This window comes from Misgurnus anguillicaudatus, chromosome 6, assembly GCF_027580225.2.
Source record: "Misgurnus anguillicaudatus chromosome 6, ASM2758022v2, whole genome shotgun sequence".
NCBI classification, from domain to species: Eukaryota; Metazoa; Chordata; class Actinopteri; order Cypriniformes; family Cobitidae; genus Misgurnus; species Misgurnus anguillicaudatus.
Window position 1 is genome coordinate 3,128,965 of NC_073342.2, and position 22,555 is coordinate 3,151,519.

General features: G+C 36.5%; 1 protein-coding gene across 1 annotated transcript; it reads right to left on the reverse strand.

Annotated features, from left to right (window-relative positions):
* Positions 1–15,093: 15,093 nt before the first annotated feature.
* Positions 15,094–22,255, reverse strand: tmem276a (transmembrane protein 276a). The gene is made up of 4 exons (XM_055193347.2): positions 21,658–22,255; positions 18,442–18,555; positions 16,071–16,208; positions 15,094–15,639 (listed from the first exon to the last, which is right to left on the reverse strand). The coding sequence occupies exons 1-4, from the start codon at positions 22,004–22,006 to the stop codon at positions 15,389–15,391; spliced, it is 852 nt and encodes a 283-aa protein (XP_055049322.1). The 5' UTR covers positions 22,007–22,255; the 3' UTR covers positions 15,094–15,388.
* Between the last annotated feature and the right edge of the window lie 300 nt (positions 22,256–22,555).

Sequence of the window (22,555 nt, forward strand, 5' to 3'; positions counted from 1 at the left end):
ACAACACTGGTCCAGATACACCTCCTGTTACAGTTTGTGAGAGTATTCTTTTATTTCACATACATCATTTTCTTTAAGATGTTTGTTTAACTTCAGTTTATTCAGTTCTATATGTTATGTTGCTTTATTTTATCTCAATGTTTATCTAGTGTTAAAAAAATGAAATAGGAAGTGCTTCTGTTACATCTTTTGAAATGGTCTATAGTTCTACATTGTGATCTCCTATCCTGTTTGAGCACTGGTTATCCAGATTTGGTGATCCTGAAAAGTTCCTATCCGGATCAGATTGATCCAATCTGATGTTGCTTTGAAAGACTGGCTCAAAAGTAAACTGGATTATGTGATCATGGATCGCAAAAAAAAGGATTACTAAATCTGGATCAATTTTATCCAGATTAAACCTTTTGAAAAACTGGGCCCTGGAGATCCCTTGTAGACGGCCTATGCCCCAGTAGGGGTGCAAGGCGTAAGTAAGTAAGTATATTGTATGCCACAACCAAACTGCATATTCTAATTTTAATAAACAGAACTACGTATAAAACAAACACATTAAATGCTGCTGGAGACTTGCCATTGGCTGTTGTATTTGAATGAATAAATAATGAGGTGAATCTAAGAAAGGATAAGGGACTATTTTGGGCATGTTTTACTATAAAAAAGTTTTAATTTAATATGTGTTGGGTTATTACGTTTATGTAATACTAAATTGCATTGTTTCTGATATATATTTTAAAGATGTGGGTTTTTTTTAGTTACCGTCATAGAGAACAGTAGTACTTTTCCTGGTTTTTTTTTTTAGTTACCGTCATAGAGAACAGTAGTACTTTTCCTGTGACTTAAATACTGCTGAAAAGACCACCAAGGCTTGAACAAGCTAATCAGATAATAGTGGGCGGGAGCTGTAAAGGCTAGCGCTTGCCTAAGGAACACATTTTTTGTTTAAAGAGACTTCGTTATTTTAAGGTTGGCTGGACATTTTTGGGGGGGGGCAGAAGGAAAATGTATGTAATTTCAAAGGGTTTCCTGTACAATGATACCAAAACTTTTGTATGTAAACCTCTGCATGTGGGTATGGGAAGCTTTTGAAATTGGATAGGCCAAAACCTGGCGAAAATCCCCAAAATAACTTCAGGGTGTAAGAGGTTAAATACAATATTTCACTGTAATAATACAGTTTAATGCTGTGAAATCCTTAATTTTTTTACTGTGTTGCTGTGATATTACAGACCTTTTTGTGATATAACAGCAGGTTTTAGATTGCAAGATTTTACTGTAAAATAAGAGTTACATGCTGTAAAATCCAAGGATACTATAGTTTTCACAGGTATTCATTGGGATATTACAGGGACACTTAATTACAACAAGTCATGGTAAAATAACACTGTTAATTATTGTAAAATGCTGGTAATTTCTAACAGTGTAACTAACAACTAGATTACAGTTTTATGACTGCTATAAATCATATGATGCTTTGTGTGTGCGCATAATGGAATCCTGAGAGTCTAAGCTTTCAAACGATGTGCCGCATGATTGTATATTTTGAAGATTTAATGCTTCAAAGTTACTTGCTTCAAGGACGTGTATGCAGCATCACGTGCAAGGGTGGGGGTGTGCCGTAGTGTTCCTTATCAGGTTAAAAGAGTCACCAGCCACCACTGGAAACATCCTGGGTCCCTTATGAGTACTGTATTTGAATACAGTTTCTTCATTTTTACTTTTTGCTTGTATGCACTTTAAGGGTTTTGCAGTGACCGTCAAATTTGTGTGACATTTGTGAAAAAAAAGCCTTTCATTTACTGACTAAAAACCTTCTCATTGCCATCAGGGCCAGCGCTACCTATAGGGAGAGTAGGCAAATGCCTAGGGCCTCAGGCTTGGAGGAGGGCCTCCATAATCACTAAATCCATGTGCGCTAGTCCACTAATCACCACTGACAGCAATAGATAAAGTAAGGTGAGTTCAACTTTACCGCAAGAACGATTGTTAAAGGAACAGTATGTAAGAAATTTATATCAATTAATCATAAAATGGCCCTGATATGTCACTAGACATTAAGAAATCATTTTCATTTCAAATACTTATATCACTGACAACAGTGGTCTGGCCAGGATATTGTCATTTAAAAAGTGGAGTTGCAGCCCTCAACTGATGTTTATGTTGTCATTTTGTGTATTGGCCACCAGTTGTGTGATTGCAATACCAGTTTTAGCCACAAGCTTTGTGATTGCAATAGCAGTTTTGGCCACAATCCAACATACTGTTCCTTTAAGCAGACTCCACTGTATGATTTCACATCCTTTGTATCCTGCTTACCGGAACCGGCATGCAAAGACATTTTGTAATGCATTGTAAAAATAAACTAGGCTTTATTTTGTGTGTAAACATAATTTCAGGACAGATCAAACTTGAGCGCTGCTGACTCTCTTTAGACACTTTAATGTGTGTGCACAATAGCATCGCATGAGGAACTGACTAAAAAAGTTTGTATTTAAAGTCAAACTGCAAACTAAACTGGAGTTATTAAAGTACCTAAAAATAAACTGTCTGTATATCTTCCTCTACACTTAATTTTAGTTTTCAGATCATGAAAACATGATACATATTTTCTTTAATTATCCAACAATTTAATTATTTAGCTAAGTAGTTTGTTTGTTTGTTTGTTTGTTTGTTTGACTTCCAGTAGCAGCTGATTTGTATGAATAGTCTATAATAGATAACTGTATACTGTACACTGTCAGACAAAAGGTACAAAAGTTGTCACTGGGACAGTACCTTTTACAGTACCTAATATGTAACATTTTGGTAGCCTGGTCCAACCAGACTCTAGTACATTCATTTCATTTGTACAGAGAGTCTAGCCACGCTCCATTGCAAAGCGTTACTTCCGTTAAGGAGGGTCCTCTGTTGAAGTTTAAAACTATTGGATCTGCCCAGAGTCACTCTGAATCTGCCATAACCAATCGCTAACGTTTGGTCATGACGTATATCATGCACCGAAACCGGCCGGAAACAACAAGTAAGAATAATCAGACAAACAAAACTTAGCAAACCTGGTTCTTGCTCCCGCTTTAACTTCTGTATATTCGGCAGTTTTGTAACAACGGACCGAATAGATTTTCTGACATCTTTCTCCGCTGCCATTACTGAACTACAACTCAAACTGACGCACGACCTCAACGTCTTCGTTCTTAGCCACCCCCCTCTGTTCGCTGATTGGTCCTGCAGATTTTTGCAGGAGAAAACGAAACTCTACAGAGCAGTCCCAGACGTTGTACTAAAGCGAAATGAAAATTAAGCAGAAGCTGTAGGAGGGCGGAGCCAGGCTAACAATGTGGTACATATATGTACATCTAAGGTACCAATATTCACCTTTTAGGTACAAAAGTGAACTTTTTGAAAAGGGACCACCCTAGTGACAGCTTACCTTCTTGTCCCATTTTTCTTTTTTGAGATTAGTGCAGTAAGATGAGAAATCCTGTTCCTACCCAGCTAAAATAAACATAAATAGTTTGAGATTGCCATGAGAAAAAGTGAAATTATTGAACCTGCTCATTTACAAGAAAACATGTCAGATGCACATAGAGGATTTTGCATCTGAACTTTTCCTTTTTTAATCTCAAAATAAATAAACTTTCACCTCAGAAGCATTACAAAGAGCCAATAAAAACTGGCTTAGTTTCTGAGACGCTTACCACAAGAGATTTTCTGTGCTTAACCTTCTGGAATCAATAGTTTTCATTCATAGCCTATACTTACACAAATACATGACTGCGAAATCAAAACATTTCTTGATAAAAAGCTATTTATCTTTGAAAAATTTGAGGTTGGATGAGGATATTCATCTGCAGTGCATTTAAAGTGGATGTGGGTAAAATTCTTTGAACTCCTTTGTCGATGTGGTTTTGATTTATGGGAAAATGAGGATTTTTTAATATCAAAATAAGATATATGACCTTTGTTTACACAGTGACTTTTCAAACACAAGATTCACAAAGCTTAAAGACAACAAATACAGTACAAATAGAATACATGAAACATAAAGAAAAATTGGTTAACTGTAAGTTATTGTATCACTCTCATTTATGGCTAAACTGATTTTCAATGATAAAAAAGTTCTTAAGCTATTTTACCGGAAAATAGTTTTACAATGATCTGTACTTTCAAAACGGGGGCGAATTACAATTTTTCAGAAAAACTTATATCGATAATAGATATGAATTGTTGCTGTGGTCAATAACTCACAAGTGTGGTCTATCAATACAAGGTGTAATTTTGTAAAAATTTTAAACAACTTCAGTACAACTTCACTTTAAACACAAGTAGTGAATTGTTAGTTTCGACCCCACCTGCAGGGACGAAAGTAACACAACAAAACAAGATAAATTATTTGTGTTACACTTGTTTTTATTAAATATACATGACTATGAGCTTGTTAATATGTAACTGCAAACATATTTTGTAATTTATCTTTGTAAAAAATTATGAAATTACATTTTCATTTTAAATTTCAGTTTTATCAAATGTTTCAAAAGCAACAAACCGTACAAACTTAAAGTGCCCATATTATGAAAAACTCACTTTTTCTGGGTTTTGGGGTGTTCATTTGTGTCTCTGGTGCTTCCACACGCATATAAACTTGGAAAAAATCCATTCATGCTGTTTTGAGTGAGATACAGGTTTCTGAATGTCCTCTGCCTTGAGTCTCAGATTGCACGGTTTCAAAATCAGCTCCGTTGTGACGTAACTAGCCTTGTCGTCACATTCCGTTTGAATTTCCCCGCCCACAGGTCTCCACCCACCAGGTAGCTACAGAGAGCAGTCACTCCGCAAAAACGCTCCATACTTTACTGTTGTCATCGTTGATATCCTACATTGTCATCATGTCTCACGGAAATAGCAACGCTATTTGGATATTATGTATAATACTCCCGCCTACTTTAAAAACAAAGTTTTAAAGCATGTTTATGTGTTTACTGGAACCTAAAGTGTAATCTCATTGTTACGACGTAAATAGTCCTCAGATTGTATATTATATTCTATTACAAGACGTTCATGCGAAATCTGATGTAAACAACAGACTATATGTATATATTTCATGGATTATACGCATTTGTGGACAAAAATGGTCATTGGATGTATTTTATAGGACTTTCATGGATTATTCACAAATCTGAAACAGACTGAATTCGATTTGTGATCGTTATATCAACACAAAGGTAAAGAGTCACGTTTATATTCTGCATCTCAAAACATAGACCATACACTGATGCTAAACCCGTAAGTTATACCTTTTAAACGATGTATAGTAATGTAAATATTATTAATGTTTGTGGACAGTAGGCTATATAGATATTGTTAGCAGCGTTAAAAGCTATGCTAGTTCGTTTGCAGCATGGTTTCTCCTGTAAAGCCAGTGACCAGCTACCGGTCTTTTTGAAAGTTATAAAACATATTGAACTGCTTTACATGAACTAACTAAGTAATAGTGTTTTGCCAAACTAAAAGTGTTTTGCCAAACTAACCAAGACCGGGCCTTACCGACCCGGCTTTCCTGACGAGCCTACCCCTGAGTCTCTATCACTTGTTCATGGTAAAGCTTTTTCAACTATACCAATGAGTTTTGTAATGCACATTTAACACCATGTAGTTTAGTGCACTGTATATTATCAAACTTTTTTGACTGGTTTTAGAAATTTTTGAAAAAGTATAACATTTCAGTACCGTCAGCTCACTTAGTTTCATAAAGTTCAAGACACAAACAGCAGAAAGTCACATTCCATCTGTGGTCTCATTACGTTGTATTTTTGGTGTTTTATAACCCAGTCCAAAAATCTATGCAATAAAAACCCACACATCAACGCTCACAAAAACACTGCAATTCATCAGTTCAAACAATGAAGTCGGTCTCACATTAATAGCCCATAGATAAATAAGTAGTATTTTATTTAAAAATAACATAATTTTACATATTGGCTCAAAATTCTACTTTACTTGTGCTGTTGAAAATGTCAGTTTTATTGTAAAAACAAACAAACAAAAAAATACATCCAGGAAGACACTAAAGACAAGTACAGTATTTAGTTGTGCTATGTTTTTTTTCTATACAGCAGGCAAATCCAAAACACAGAACAGTTTATTGAATGAGCCATTTTTTGAGACATTTGCACTTTAAATCCTTTTGGACACAGAAAGGGAAGGAAAGAGAGACAGAGAGCAAAAGCTGGAGACGGTAAGACAGAAAAATATACAAACATAATGACAGAACGATTGCACCGTAATCAATTTTCCAATAAAAATATCAGCTATCCCTGATAGCACACAAACATCTCTACACTGTAAAAAATAAAAAGTTGACTCAACTCAAAATTTCGAGGCAACTTGCTGCACAGCATTTTTGAGTTTACTCAACTTTTGAAAAAGTTGTTCACTCAATTAGAATCACTGAGTTAAGTCAAAGGTCTCTTTTTGTTCAGCCAACTCTGTTTTGTTAGTTAACTGGACTTATTTCCTTTTTGACACAACTCAAAAAAAGTTCTCTATTTGTTCAGCCAACTCAGTTTTGTTAGTTAACTGGACTTATTTCCTTTTTGACACAACTCAATAAAAGTTCTCTATTTGTTCAGTCAACTCAGTTTTGTTAGTTAACTGGACTTAATTCCTTTTTGAAACAACTCAATAAAAGTTCTCTATTTGTTCAGCCAACTCAGTTTTGTTAGTTAACTGGACTTAATTCCTTTTTGAAACAACTCAATAAAAGTTCTCTATTCGTTCAGCCAACTCAGTTTTGTTAGTTAACTGGACTTAATTCCTTTTTGAAACAACTCAATGAAAGTTTTCTATTCGTTCAGCCAACTCAGTTTTGTTAGTTAACTGGACTTAAATCCTTTTTTGACACAACTCAAATTATGTTATGTGAACTTTTTCCTGTGAGTTAAATGGACAAATGTTCTGTTCTAGTTTGCATTTACACAGTCTTGTAAAATAAAACCAAATGCTTGCTTCAAGTTTTGTTTACTTTCTGTAAAGAAATACAAACAAGGTCAAATAAGTGTCATGCTTCCTAACAGAAAAAAATATGAGTGTCAATATAATAAAAATAAAGAAATACTGGAAAATGTCAAAATCAATAATACAAATTAAAAACATAAAAACTAAAGATAAACTAAAGATAAAATTTTTTTAAACTAAAGATAAATTTTTCACATGTAAAAGCTTTGACTCTATTCCTTAGAATGCTTAAAACATCAAAACATCAATGAACATGTAAACGTTGCAGTTCAACACTGGATGGTCAGTCCACCTTTTGAAATGTAAAATTAAATTAAAATTTTTCTAACAAAAATACACTTTTGTATAAAGTATTTGTAAAAAAAAGTACAAACACAAATTAAAATACAAATAAAATTACAATAAATAATCTGAAAATTAATAATAAGCATACAAATAAACAAAACAATTAAAATGACATTGTAAGACTTCAAAGTTACATTTCAACAAATTTAATATTAATGTCCTAATGTTAAAATCTTCTTAGTTTAATTCAAAAGATGCTCACAACTAAATTAACAGTTCTCAGCAATAATACCCTTGTAGAGCAAAAGTGTCAATGTGCCTAACACAAAAAAAATCATCACAATGTCATTATTAAACAGTCTTAAAACATACCTGAACATGGGTAAACAATTCACAACAATTCAACAATCTGTTTTACATTTTAACATACTCTGTTCCAACGTCAATTCACACAATTTAACTTTCACAGCAAGAGTTTTGTTTTTAAGGACTGTACTCTCGTAGAGCACTGAGTGCCCATTTCCATGAACACCACCTCAATTACTTCAAAAGTATATTTCAGTTCTTTGGGGTATTGAAAATTCAAGGCAAAGACAAGGCCAAACAAGTATGAAACCGCAGATGGAAGGTCTGGAATGTCCTTCAGAACAATTGCCTCCTCCAAAACAATAGCAAAGTTTTGAAAGGTTGGCAATTCGCTAGAGGCGACATCATCCTCAGTTATCGCCAGAATTCCCATTTTTATCCCTCTGGTCTGTCTGTCTATTGGCAATGTGTCCTAATGAAACAACAAATACATCATTATCAGCTGATATCAGTTTTATAACTTTATTCTGAAAAACAACTAATTATATGAAACAACCAGATATTATAGGTTTAGTGTGGATGGTTTATGAAGATTTGTTTATCTTGGATATGGTTAAGATGTGGAGGCAAATGCAATGTACATAATCAACTATCATGTTGTATTTTAAAGTTTTGGTTCCAATTGACCTACATTGTAGGAACAAAACACCTACCTAACATACTTTAAATATCACGCACGCACGCACACACTAAAAGTTTGCATATTATTATACTAATACTAATTTACATTTAATTGCATTATTTATCCTTTTCAGAATGCAAGTGAATGATGACTATCAGTGAGCCTGTCATTAAACATAATTATAAAGTATTATATTGATTAATGCTACATTCAAATCATCCTAAAATCAAATAAAAATCTATTTGCTCACAATGCAAAGATTTACTACCCTTGCCCACTAAACAAAATCATGTCCAGAAGATGTCATTGTCACAAAAGTTGTACATTAAAAGACATCCACTGAGGTAACAAAATGAAAGTTTAAGGGATACTTCACCCAAAAATGTAAATTCTGTCATAATTTCCTCACTCTCATGTTGTTACAAACCTGTACTATTTTCTTTAATCTGATAACACAAGATATTTTGAGAAATGTTTGTAACAAAACCAATCGTGGACCCCATTTACTTCAATAGTATTCTTTTTCCTACTATGAAAGTGAATTGGGTCCACCACATGATGTATGTTCATCAGAACAAAATAAATTCATGCAGGTTTGCTACTACATGAGAGTAAATAACTGCATTTTCATCTTTGGGTGAAGTATTCCTTTAACTTTTTCCGATTTCTTCTGAATAAACAATATAGACATTGATAAATACTTTGTCCAAGGTTTATTAAGAAATAAATAAACAGCCACAGACCCATTCATATGTAGTAAAACACATGTTCACACCTTTGGACAACGTAGCATCTGTAATTCACACATCTTTGTATTGTGAGAGACACCAGATCTGAAGGAACACGAACAAAAGACCTTCTTGATGTGAGGACACAGTGTTTCCCAATGAGCCACAAGTGGTGATCTTTGCAGATATTTGTTTATGTTTATATGTAAAATAAGATGGAAAAAATTACATCTAAACCCCTTTTAATTGTCTGTAAGAAATTCAGTAGAAATACAGTCAATATGGTTAGTAGTAAGCGAAGCTGATAATGCGCCCTCTGTAAACGCCCTCTGCTGAAATCTTGAGAGATTTAATGTCTTTTACTTGCAATGAATTTTTTTAAAATGCTTAATCATCATTTAGTCAATAGTTAGCTCATTAACTTCAACATGGTTTCCATGTTTCTTATCATTGTGTATATTGGACTGATAAACACTGAGCGGTGTTCACTGAGGATTTTTGTACCTGCAATTTTTTTGCATAACCATAAAAAAAGTCTGCAAAAATCAAACACTGTCTCCTTCAGATCTGGTGTCTCTCACAATACAAAGATGTGTTACAATGTAATACAAAGAAGAAAGTTCCATGAATGTCTATATCGGATGGTCAGAAGACCACTGGAACAATCCTTTCTAAAATGCATTGAACTTTTGTTTGCGGGGACGTGGGTCTCGCGGAGTGGCCGGGGGTGTTCACTGATGTGCTCACAAAAAAAATTGCTGCAGGGGATGCTTTCCAACAGCTGTTTTACCATTCTTCCGCTGAGAGCTTAAATAATAGACAGTCCAGTTCAGTTGGTGGCGATAATACACCTTTGCCAATTGCAAAAATACAAACAAGGCTCCCGGTGCGGAGTAATACAAAAACTAATGATAAAACAGCTGTTGGAATGCGTCTTTTGCAGCGATTTTTGTGAGCATATCAGTGAACACCCCTGACCACTTGGTGAGTTTCACGTCTTTATAAATGAAAGTTTAATGCATTTTATGAAGGATTGTTCCTGTGCACCTATACAGCCATTATAGAGTCCTTTAATGTCGTCCCAAACCCGTAAGATCTTGTCCTCAGAACACAAATTTAAAGGATAGTTCACCCAAAAATGAAAAGTTTATTTGCTCACCCATGATGTAGGTGACTTTATTTGTTCAGTAGAACACGCATGATAATTTTTAACTCTGCAGTCTATTAGTCGTATAACAGGCTTGTGACAACACACTGACGTCCTAATACACGAAAAAATCAGTTTGTGTGAAAAACCGAGCAGTGCGTTTACATCAATGAGTGCGAGAGATCACTTCCGGCACAAGAGCATGTTCAGACTCCACACACATCGGATGCTCAAAGCAGTTGGACTTAGTGGTAATGATATAAATTATATAAAATGAAATGCCGTTCGTTTTTTTCACACAAACCGATTGTTTTGTGTCCCAGGACCTCAAGGTGTCATCACGAGCTGCAGGGTTTGGATTTGTCTGCATGTTTTTTCATTCTCATAGATTTTGTTACCATTTTAATGCATTGTAGGACTAACAAACTGCAACGGTTGGAGTTAAATCATTATTTGTGTTCTGCTGAAGAAACAAATTCGCATCTTTCAGATTTTCTGACATTTTTTTCTTTGGGTAAACAGATAAACGTCACATTTTCATTTTTGAGTGAACTACCGTATTTCCTCAAATAAAAGCTGTTATTCAAATAAACGCCGGGCCTCTGATAGTGGCCGGGGGCGTGGTCATCGCGGACAAATAAAGGCCGGTCACAAATTAAGCCCGGGGAAGATGAGTGCTGGGGGGAAATAAGTCAGAGCTTAGCATGTCAACTATATACGCCTTGTCTGTTTGGTGAGACGCGCGCGCGATCCGCGGAGGCTTGCGTTGCGGACCAAAGCGCGAGTATAAACAAAGCTTAGCTTACGCGCAGTGAGAGCGTATTCGCACCAGAGCACGTTTTAAAAGGAGAGACATCAACTGCGTGAGCACTCACCTTCATCTGCCTTTGTTAAAACCTTTTAATGCGCGCAGCAGGGCTAGTAAATATCTATGGTGCACACGCAACAGATCAACTATGCGATATCATAGGCATGTGAGAGGGCTTCATATGACTAAATAAAAAACACAGACTTAACATTACGATGGGTTCCAGTGTTAAGAGAGTGTTTTACCTCCTGCTTTGCTCAAAACAAATGCATTCTAATGAGGAAAGCGAGGGGACGATCGCGCAGGGGCATGATTTAGATAATGTGAGCGCTGTGTTATCTCCTAAATGCATTCAAGTTCATCATAATGCACAGCTGCCAATAGATGGCAGTAGCTCCATTGGATGGGTCTCATTTAGTGCTACTGACGGACTTTTCAACAACCTTGAATAAATATACTGTTAAAAAAACGAATGATCTCTATCCACTAGAACGCTATCGCTTTTAATTTAAAGGCTAATTTAAAACAATTATTTATCAAACAGATGGAATTTGAAATAAAGGCCTGTCTCTAATAATGCCTGCTTTAAATAAAAGCCTGTTACCTTCGGCAGTTTGGGTAAATAAAGGCCCTGGTCTTTGAGTTATTACGGTATCCCTTTAAAGGTGCAGTGTGTAATTTTTTACATTTTTGAGATGTAAAGTCCAAACTAGAGGCTTAGTATCTACTAGCTAGTTTATAACTCTTTACTTTATTCGGTTGCACCATTTGTTCTTAAGGCAGAACGTAGCTAGTAGGTCATAAGCTCTCCGTAAAGTAATGCATTGTCGCATAGAATGACGTCTATTTTTCTTAACCCAATCACAAGCCTTCTAATGGGTAAACAGGAAATAGTCTGAACAGTACATAATTTCAAACTCATTCTTGACTCGCCTAAACTGAAAGTTAAAAAAGACGTTAAAGCAAACGTTATCGAACTCAAAACATTACACTTTTAATTGAAAATATATATCCCACACATGGAGAAGAAAATAAACAGGAAGAAATTTTTAATCTTATTTTAATTGATGGATACACAGAAAATTAAACAGTTCTTGAAAACTCATTGACGAACTTGCGGCTTTACATAATTAATTACGAGCTCATCGATGTAATCTAATCTGGCTGACATCTTATTCCAATCGTTATTCATGGACAGAGGCATCCATAAATATTTAGTTACAACGTATTGTTACGTTTAAACTAAGTTTAATGGTGCAACGCAAAAACATTTAGTAGTGCGCAAGTTGTAACTTAGTGCCCATTTACGTCGTAACTTACACACAGCTGGTGCAACCGGCCCCAGATCCACCAAGCAGCAGTGGCGCTCAGTCTTTTGAGGTCTATCGGGATGTCGGAGGACGTTGATGGAGTGGTCGGCGTGACTACAGTAGTTCAACATTAATATTATAAAGTGACCAGAATAATGCGTGTGTGCAAAAAAAAAAAAAAAAAAAAAAAAAACACTGACTTTCAACAATATCTAGTGAAGGCCACTAATTTGAAACAAGATTCATAAAACATCAAAGCTTCATAAATCAGTTATTCTGAAATCACCATCACTAGATATTGTTGAATAAAGTCTTTATTTTGTTTTGTGCACATAAAGTATTCTCATCGATTTATGGTATTGATGTTGGGCACTGTGGTCGCGCTGACCATTTTGTCAATGTCTTTTGGTGCCCTTCTGGACCTCAAAGGATGCAGTGTCATTGCTGTTTATGTGTGGATCTGACAGAAAGCCTTGGATTTTATTTAAAAAAATCTTTGTGACATATTTTCTCCTTGATGATCTTTCATACAAACTTGCTTTAAAATAAGCTTGCCCAGTGACATTATGTTACTTTAACACGACTTCAGTTTCAAAATACACAGAATAAAAAGATACTTACTTTAAACGATGAAGTTTGTTGCAAACTCGTGCTGCACGTTTTACTGAAGATCAAAATGCCATCATTCCACGTGAGCTCCAACAGAGTTTTCTGTGATGCAATAAACATTAAGCTAAGTTTATGTGACAAATCGCACATTATTTCTAATAACTGTGTTAGATATAGCCAAGATTTAAAAACATTACGTTAGATTTGCAAGATATAAAACCGGGATAGTGACATATTTTCTCCTTGATGATCTTTCATACAAACTTACTTTAAAATAAGCTTGCCCAGTGACATTACATTTCTTTAACACGACTTCAGTTTCAAAACACACAGAATAAAAGATACCTACTTTAAACGACAAAGTTTGTCGCGATCTCGTGCTGCACGTTTTACTGAAGATCAAAATGCCACCATTCCACGTGAGCTCCAACAGAGTTTTCTGTGATGCAATAAACATTAAGCTAAGTTTATGTGACAAATCGCACATTATTTTCAATAACTGTGTTGGATATAGCCAAGATTTAAAAACATTACGTTAGATTTGCAAGATATAAAACCGGAATGTGACACATTTTCTCCTTGATGATCTTTCATACAAACTTGCTTTAAAATAAGCTTGCCCAGTGACATTACATTACTTTAACACGACTTCAATTTCAAAACAGACAGAATAAAGACACTTACTTTAAACGATGAAGTTTGTCGCGATCTCGTGCTGCACGTTTTACTGACGATCAAAATGGCGCTGTCATTCCACGTGAGCTCCAACAGAGTTTTCTGTGATGCAATAAACATTTTAAGTTAAGTTTATATGACAAATCGCAAGTTATTTCCAATAACTGTGTTGATATAGCCAAGATTTCAAAACATTACGTTAGATTTGCAAGATATAAAACCGGGATTGTGACATATTTTCTCATTGATTAGCTCTTTCATACAAACTTGCTTTAAAATAAGCTTGCCCAGTGACATTACATTACTTTAACACGACTTCAGTTTCAAAACACACAGAATAAAGATACTTACTTTGTTTAAACGATGAAGTGTCGCGATCTCGTGCTGCACGTTTTACTGGCGTTCAAAATGCCACCATTCCACGTGAGCTCCAACAGAGTTTTCTGTGATGCAATAAACATCAAGTTAAATGTATGCACATTATTTCCAATAACTGTGTTGGATATAGCCAAGATTTAAAAACATTACGTTAGATTTGCAAGATATAAAACAGGGATTGCGACAGTTTCTCCTTGATTAGCTCTTTCATGCAAACTTGCTTTAAAATACGTTAAAGTTAGCCCAGTGACATTACATTACTTTAACACGACTTCAGTTTCAAAACACACAGAATAAAGATACTTACTTCTAACGTTACGTTTGTCGTGTTCGTGCAAGGCGCTATCAATTCACGTGAGCTGCATGACGTTTTTATGATGTAAAACAACACAATTACATTTTGAGTTAAGTCTATGAGACGAATCGCACATTATTTCCAATAACTGTGTTGGATATAGCGAGGATTCGAAAACATTAAGTTTAAGATTTGCAAGATATAAAACCGGTATTCCAACATATTTTCTCCTTGATTAGTTATTTCATGAAAACTTGCTTTAAAATAAGATTGCACAGCGCCATTACATTACTTAAATTCAGTTTCAAATACACAGAAAAATATACTTACTTTAAACGATGAAGTTTGGCGCTATTCCACAATCCACATGAGCTCCAGCAACGTCCACATAGGCTACAGTGCGCATGCGCCAACAACCAAAAACAACTTGTGTGCTTTTAAACTTGCATGTGTATATCCAGTCAACGGTAAAATGTAAGTTGGTTAAACAATTTTTGAACCAACTTATTCCCACTTGTTAAGTCAACTTTTTTTTGTTTTATTGTCCAGTTAACTAATAAAAAATAGTTGTGTAAACTTTTTGCGAGTTGGATTTTTTACAGTGTAAGACGTCTATTTGATGTCTGCTTTTACATCTGCAAGACGTATTATTTAGATTGTTTGCTCATCTGCAATACGTCTCTGAGACATTCCCTAAAAGATGTCATATAGACATATTGAAGACATCTGCAAGACGTTTTTGATTTAGAATGTATGTAAAGCAGCTCTTTCTAAGACCTTTATAAGACGTTTTTACACACCAGATGTATTCCAGATCTCCAGACCTTTACCAGACATCTTGCAGACGTACGTGTGCTATCTGGGATGTGTACCCCAGAAGATGTCTAGTAGATTTTGAAATAAGACATTTTGTGTTTTAAGAATATTTAAGAATTATTCTCTTAAAATATTTCTTTTTAAATTTGAGATGTTTATAGATATCTTTTACTGGAAACAAGACTCTAGATTGCTTTGCTGTATGTAGTATACTTATAACTCTTGTAGTCCATTTAGTAAATCTTGTTTTTTTTATCTTGCAGTGTGCCCAGTCTGCCACGGTAAAGACACTTGTATGACAGTTTTTGTGTTAACATCTCTATGCATATTAGTGGTATGTGTCACACCATGCCATTCTCCTGTCGTGGTTTGGGTATGGTGGTTGTAATCTGTGGACTGTGCAGAGAGGGCGCTAGCGTGCACAGAAATCCAGCCAGCAGGGTCAGACCCAGACCCCCCCATGCACTAAACATGGACCAGCCGTACCCATGACTGATGTCCTCTGGAAGGCCGTACAGGTAGCGTGGGTACCGCGAGAGCTCAAAATTAATCCCGGCCACACACGTGCACAGAGAAATGATGCAGCAGGTTCCTGTAAAATCGAAATTCCCCAAAAAAACTTTAAACAACATGCAATAATAGTGGCACCATTAGAAATTAAATAAATTACAGTGCACATTTATTTTATTTTTGAGCTTTGATGACTTCCTTTTATGACTAAAGACTCACCTAAGGATTTTTTTCTCGTCCCATATGTATAAAACTTATATACCTTTAGAGTAGTTCCAGCCTTTGATTTAAGTGTCACTGATTCTTAAGTGATGTGAATTTAGGACTGCAACAATATTAGCCTAAAATGGCCACCCTCAACCTCTGACATTTCACACTATCGTGTGGAGTTTGCAGCATGCAAACTGCATTCCTAACAGGAGTAGTGTGCGGTACCCATTTTTTTCTTTTCACAGTTATTAGCTGCCATCTACTGGTTATTTGTAAAACTGCACACAAATAAACACATCTCACCTCCCATCAGGAAGAGCAGCCCAGCTACATACTCCATCAGCTCATTGTGTTTCCAGCAGCCCAGCACACCAATGATCCAGCCAAAAAGAATGATGGCGACCGCCATGCCTATAAAACCTGCTGTCATCCGCTTCAAGTCTGCATGAACACAAGACAGATTTCGTAGCTAGTGTAACAAACACAATGCAAGCATAAATATACAATTTGTAGCACTTAGTATGCATTAAGATACAGTTTGTAGAAGTGAGTTCAAATTTCGACATGAAGATTATGACTGTTTTGTGTTAAAATCCTGTTTATTGCTTGCATGAGAAATTTTGAATATTGAGGCTGCTTTAATTTCAAATAATTTTTTTTTATGTCCACAGAAGAAAGTCATACAGTATTGGCTTAGAGTTATGTCTGGGGGGAAATATGTACTATATTTGCCTTTCAGTTTGCTTACATTTAGTTTAGATTCAACCATCAAACTATGAAGTGTATATGGTTCATAATGGACAAAACATTAAACGTTAAGGTATTTAATAGACAAAAAATCTATTATAACCCATTATAGTGTATGACTGTATGCCTTAACATTACATTACCCATGGGCATCGGAAGCCAAAACAAATGTGGGTGTTCCAAAACATTTACTGGAGTAAATACTATTTTCTTGTATTCTGGTGCCTTTTAATAAAACAGTTGCTTTTATAGTCTAAAAACTTGCCTTACTTTGTTCTGTCATGACCCAGGAGTGCAGCAGGTGAAAGAAGTGAAATGTTGAAAACAGGAAATGGAGTTTAATTTATATGGACTCTAAATGAGGCAAGTGGAATGGATTTGAGGAAGCAGCAGCGTGGCTGTAGTCAAGGCTGTAGCTAAAACTTGGATTGGTGTTTAATTTTTAGGGCATTCCTTTAGTGGAATGGATTTCACTGACGGCGCTCAGACATATTCACAAAATTCAAGAAAAAGTGAGTGGGTCCAATATCATTCATCTAAAAAAGTGGATGGGTCTTGTACAGGCAGGTAATTTAGAGTATTCTGGAAAGGTGACGTCTCTGAACCCCAATGTCTCAATACCGGGGTACCTCAAGGCTCAGTGCTTGGACCAATGCTCTTTTCATTTACATGACATTCCTAGGTTCTGGAAACATGGCTTTTCCTGCCCTAGTCTTACCTCTCAGGCAGGTAATTTAGAGTATCCTGGAGAGGTGGCGTCTCTGAACCCCAATTTCTTAATACCAGGGTACCTCAAGGCTCAGTGCTTGGACCACTGCTCTTTTCATATATATAACATGCCTAGGTTCTTTCATTCGGAAACATGCCTTTTCCTACCACTGCTGTGCAAATGACACACTACTCACACTTGTCATTCCAGCCTGCCGATCCAACTGTTTCACTCTGGATGAAAGATCATCATCTGCAGCTGAACCTTGCAAAGACATAACTGCTTGTGATATTGACTGACCCTAAAGGGCTCGTTATAGTCGTGCGTAGGTCCTACGGCGTAGCCGCGACGGCGTAGGTTCCGATTCGGTTTTCATTTATACTTTTTCGTCGTCGCGTCGACGTGCAAACACACGCGCAGACCGCTGGGAGGCAGTATCCACGCGTGTAACCACAGTAGCAGCGCGACTGTCAAAGAAGAAGCTTGGCAAGTTAACCCACAAACGAAGAAGAAACATCAACTTGTGTATGATTTGGAAAGATCAGCAATGATGGAAGTAAATAAACAGCGACTTTTGTTGCAGTTTGAATTAAATCACTCCTCAACTTGGCCAATCTTTGTTTTCACCGTCGCAAACGGAAATACCTATGACGCAGTTTTTTTACCTGACGGGAGGGGTTCTGGTGGACCAATCACAGCGCTTGTGGTCCACGTAGAAATGACGCGCTGTTAAGAGGGAACTCTTTTAAGAGACCAGAATTTAGAAGTCTTTTGCCTCTTGGCCCAGACCCACAGCTTCCACACCCGAGACAGAAGGTCTCTCCAGATTGGAAACCCCCATGAAAGATAGTAGGTCCAAGGGCGGGCTGACCAAAACAGAGCTAGGAACACCAGGTGTACTCTGTTTTGGCATAACATTGCTAGAACCTTATAGACATAGCCTCAGTCCACCTCCGCACTTTAAAATCCAGCACAAGAGGTGCTTGGTGAGTAAGAGAGAACCAAAGTGGACAATGTGTTGACTCAGATGCGAACATGTCTGTTTCGGCTCTGTCAAAGCAACCTGTGGGCTTCAGGTGGAGCCTTGATTCCCTCACTTTTATTGGAGGCTAAATGAGCTAAAATAAGGAAGCCTCTAGTTACACTCCACTTCAGATGACTTAAGCAGTAAATAAAACATGGTGTCAGTCATTTAGACATATTATAAAGATAACTCACGCAGAGAATGCCACTCGTCTTGTCGTATAGTCTTGGTGATGTTCACAGGCAAATTTCGTGGGATACTGGCTGAGGAATAGTAATACTTCACCAGCGTGCAGCGCTGAAGCAAACCTGCAGACATTGACAGAAGACTTATAACTCGAGCAACATCAGTGACAGTCATTTTAACCAGAAGCAGGTCTTTAGTAGGACATTTGAAGGTGATGTACAGTATAACTGTACAGGTACATAACACCAGTGTTTAATGGCCGGTGAGCAAATGACTTTCTCCATTCTACCTATGAGACCTCAACCAGCAAGTATCTGGTTTTCAACATTATTTAACATGTTTAGGTTTTATTTCCATTTGGGCATTTGACAGACTCTTTTTATCAGTTTGTGTGACACTGGGTATCATGAATATATGGCAATGCTAGTTCTATAGTGTCTTAGAATAAAATGTACAAAAGATGTCACTGGGGCTGTAACTTTTCAAAAAGTATACTTTTGAACCTGAAAGGTACATATCTCTACCAAAATGTTACATATTGGGACTTTTATAAAAAAGGTACTGTCCCAGTACACAGCCTTTGTACCTTTTATTTCTACCCAGTCTTACATAATTATGTACCTGTAGTCACGTAATTTTTTGATTCTTTTTCGTGATACTGTCACGAATTTCCAAATTTTTTCGTGATCGAAAAGTTGGTTACTCAACTTGCTTTTTCCTATTTTCAAACCATTTTTGCTTCAATTTAGGGTTAGATTTGGTGTTTGCGTTAGGATGTCACTTTAAGTATTAGTTTTAACAATTTTTTTCAGATTTATTTTTATTTTGTATATTTTCTACATTTCAAACCATTGCCGCCTGGCATTAGGGTTAGAGTTGGGTTTGGGTAAGGATGTCATTTTATGTAAATCTAACCCTAAACCAAAGCGACAATGGTAAGAAAATCGGACAAAACATTTGAGTAACCAATATGTGACAATGACACAGAAACTGCAATTCGTCATACAATCACGGAAAAAGCAGAAATTTATGACAGTATCACAAAAAAGAATCAAAAAATTACATGACTATAGGTGCGTAGTTTCGTGTGACAAATAATTTGCAGAACAACTAGTATTGCCATATATAGACGGTTTCAGCAGTAACAACATAAACAAGCGGCTGTCGTGGTCATCACGTAACTTCCGGTAAACTCCGCTAAGAATAAATAACAATAAAGTTCTTTAAACGTAGTTTATTTGTATAACAAGCAAAATAAAACAACACATAGATTACCTAGGAAAACATTTGTTATTTTCGACGAGGCATTTGTTCAAGAGATCAGTTTAGCAACTACACTGTAGTAAGACCATTAAAAAAACGAAACCGGAAGTAAAGTTCGTATCCAGACGTGTATCGCGTCAGCACACGTGCGTCCGATGAAACGGTCTATACATGATACCCAGTGTCACACAAACTGATAAAAGAGTCTGTAAAATGTTTTTGTCTGAATTAGTTGCTGTTGTTGTTACTTACAAAACATCTAAATAATGTTAATGTAAACTGTAATTGACTACAGATGGAATTTTTAAAGCTCTAAATTGTTGAAAAATATTAAATGGGGGGGATTTAAAGCTGTTTCATGCATTCTGACATATTAACACTGTTTAAGAGTTGGACGTCTGACAAAAAATTTCTGTGCCGAATGCACTTCGCCAGGATTCGTACAAGTTTTAGAAAGTTTTTTTTGAACATGACTGATTCATATGTAACAATCTTGCTTTATTTCATTTAAGGGCTGTCCACATTATAAATCGCTCACGCGCGAGGCACGTGAGGCCTTTAATGGCATTAACCAATATTGCCTATTTCTTGTAATAAAAACTGTTGCAATTGTTTACATATCACTGAATATGTAAATATGCTGTTCTTGTTGCATTTACACAGCAGGTAACCATGCAGATGTCCTCAACACGCTGCGTTTCGCGTAAGTCTAAACAGTGAAGAGAGTCTAAAGAGCTTTTCCACCATCATTTCAAGTGCGCGTGCACTTGAAGTTTAAATAGATTTGATTGGCTGTCAATGGTTTATCATTCATCAGGTGGGGAAAAATCGCTCAGAAAGTGATCCCAGCGATATCGTTTGTTGTATCTTTATCATTATAGATATGGTGTGAACTCCGCTTTTGTCTTCAATATAAAACGATTTTCAAAACTATATATTTTTTTATAGGTATAGTTATCGTTATTATGTGAACGGCCCTTTATAGGGAATTTCAGTGCAGGAAGTACAGTGGAAGTCCTTATATGGGCACTTTAACCGGAATAGCGCACACATGCCAACCAAGAGCTGACATGAAATTAACGCCACCAAGGAAGTGTGTTGTTGTTGTTTGTGAGGGAAATTTAAACTTGCGCAGCTCCCAAACCCTTATGTAAACAATGGATATAGTTTGTTTATCCAGTGTAGCAGCAGTTGTACTTGTGTGTTTATTTAAAGTTGGATTTCATTGAAATGGGGGGTCCCAACCGGGTCATGAGTTGCAGGCTGTAAGTAAAACTGCATTGAATGTTTGTGTTTTGTTGGCAATCGGCGCGCAAGTGCATATAATGTAAACAACACAAACTTGTAGTGAATCATAAGTTATCCAGAGATAGTGAAGTAATGTTTTGTGTGTGTTGCTTGCCACCCGCGGTACGCCTCCAGGAGTTCAGGCTTCTTCTGAGAGAATTGGTAGAGCTGATCTGTCTTTCATAAATCTGATAAAACCATTAAAAGACTCTTTGGATATATGAAGGATGTAATACTACTACTTGAGATTAACATGAGATAAGCAGAAACAGCGTGTTTTATGTGAGCTAAAATATATGTCTATATACACAACTGAAAAAAGTGTGTGCACCTATCAAATAATTTGTTGCACTTGTGTTTATGCCAAACAAATGCAATTATGTAAGTAATATATATTCTTTTAAATGATCCTAACACAACAAACTTTTTAAGAGACACCCTGATATATATTTCTAGTGAGTATACAGTGAACACATATATTTTAAACACATTTTGAAATAGTGTGTGACTAGCATGTGTGTTTTCCAATGATCACTGTTATTGTTTACATGAATGATCAGCACCTTGGACAGCACCGATACTTCCGTCCACCTTAATACATGATGACCAAACAAATCAAATCAACTAAAACTTCAGGAAAGACATTTAACCTGACTGATGATGAGCATGATCACCTTTAAAAATCAGATCCTCATTTTCCAGATCGAAACCTTCTCGATGGCATTTCCTCCACAGGCCGGTTGTGGTTGAATTATAGTGGCGGCTGCAGCGCGACTCCAGGACGAGCGCGGAGTGCGGGGATTCCCGCAGAGCAGCTCCGGGCTCCGGTCCGCTCCGGAGAGGAAGGTTTTGATTGGAGATGTAAATGTATCCCGGGTCGTTTCTTTTACTGGCGTATTTTTTGCACCGGTCTCGGTGCTTCCGTGCGTCCGTCTCGTACCAGTAGTCTGTGCTGATGGCCATGGTCAAGAGTCCGATGGAGCAGAAGGCCAGAAAGAGCCCGGACGCCGTTAAAATGGTCATGATGCTCGCGGACAGCTGTCACATCCTCCGCCGAGCCCATATCATCCTACACCGCGCATAACGGAGCGCCGTCTCGGATCACCAGACGGACATGTTTGTGTGTTTTTCGGAGTCTGAATTGAGCCAATGCTGAGACTGGAGACTGCTGATGAAAGCGCAGCCCATTCGCCCAACGGCAGCCTCAGTCTGACAGCTGTTGGCCACTTCTCTCCATACAAAGTATAAGAACGATCCTAAATAAACGTACAAAAGTTACAGAAAAAATACATGCTAACATTTGCGTACAAAATGAAGCCTTTGTAATATTACATTCATGTATATAATAATAATATTAATACTAATACGCTGTGATACAAAAAATAATGTTTTAGGAGACAGTGGGGCTAGTTGTCACAAGAAGTTGCCATTAAATATCAGTAATAAAAAGTCAATTCAAACAAATACGCTGTTTGTGTTTCTTAAACACTTAGTTTAAAGATGTTTTGAATTTGTCATAAATTATTTTCTCCAAATTCAAAATATAATTTTCAGAATATTAGTGTAGGACTA

What these genes read in the sequence shown, in the direction of transcription:
- tmem276a (XM_055193347.2), bottom strand. Translation starts at nt 22,006, where the DNA reads ATGACCATTTTAACGGCGTCCGGGCTCTTTCTGGCCTTCTGCTCCATC. An exon ending in AGACGAGTGGCATTCTCTGC is followed by an intron (nt 16,209 to 18,441) that starts GTGAGTTATCTT and finishes GTGTTCATGCAG; the next exon opens with ACTTGAAGCGGATGACAGCA. An exon ending in GCTGCTCTTCCTGATGGGAG is followed by an intron (nt 15,640 to 16,070) that starts GTGAGATGTGTT and finishes TCGATTTTACAG; the next exon opens with GAACCTGCTGCATCATTTCT.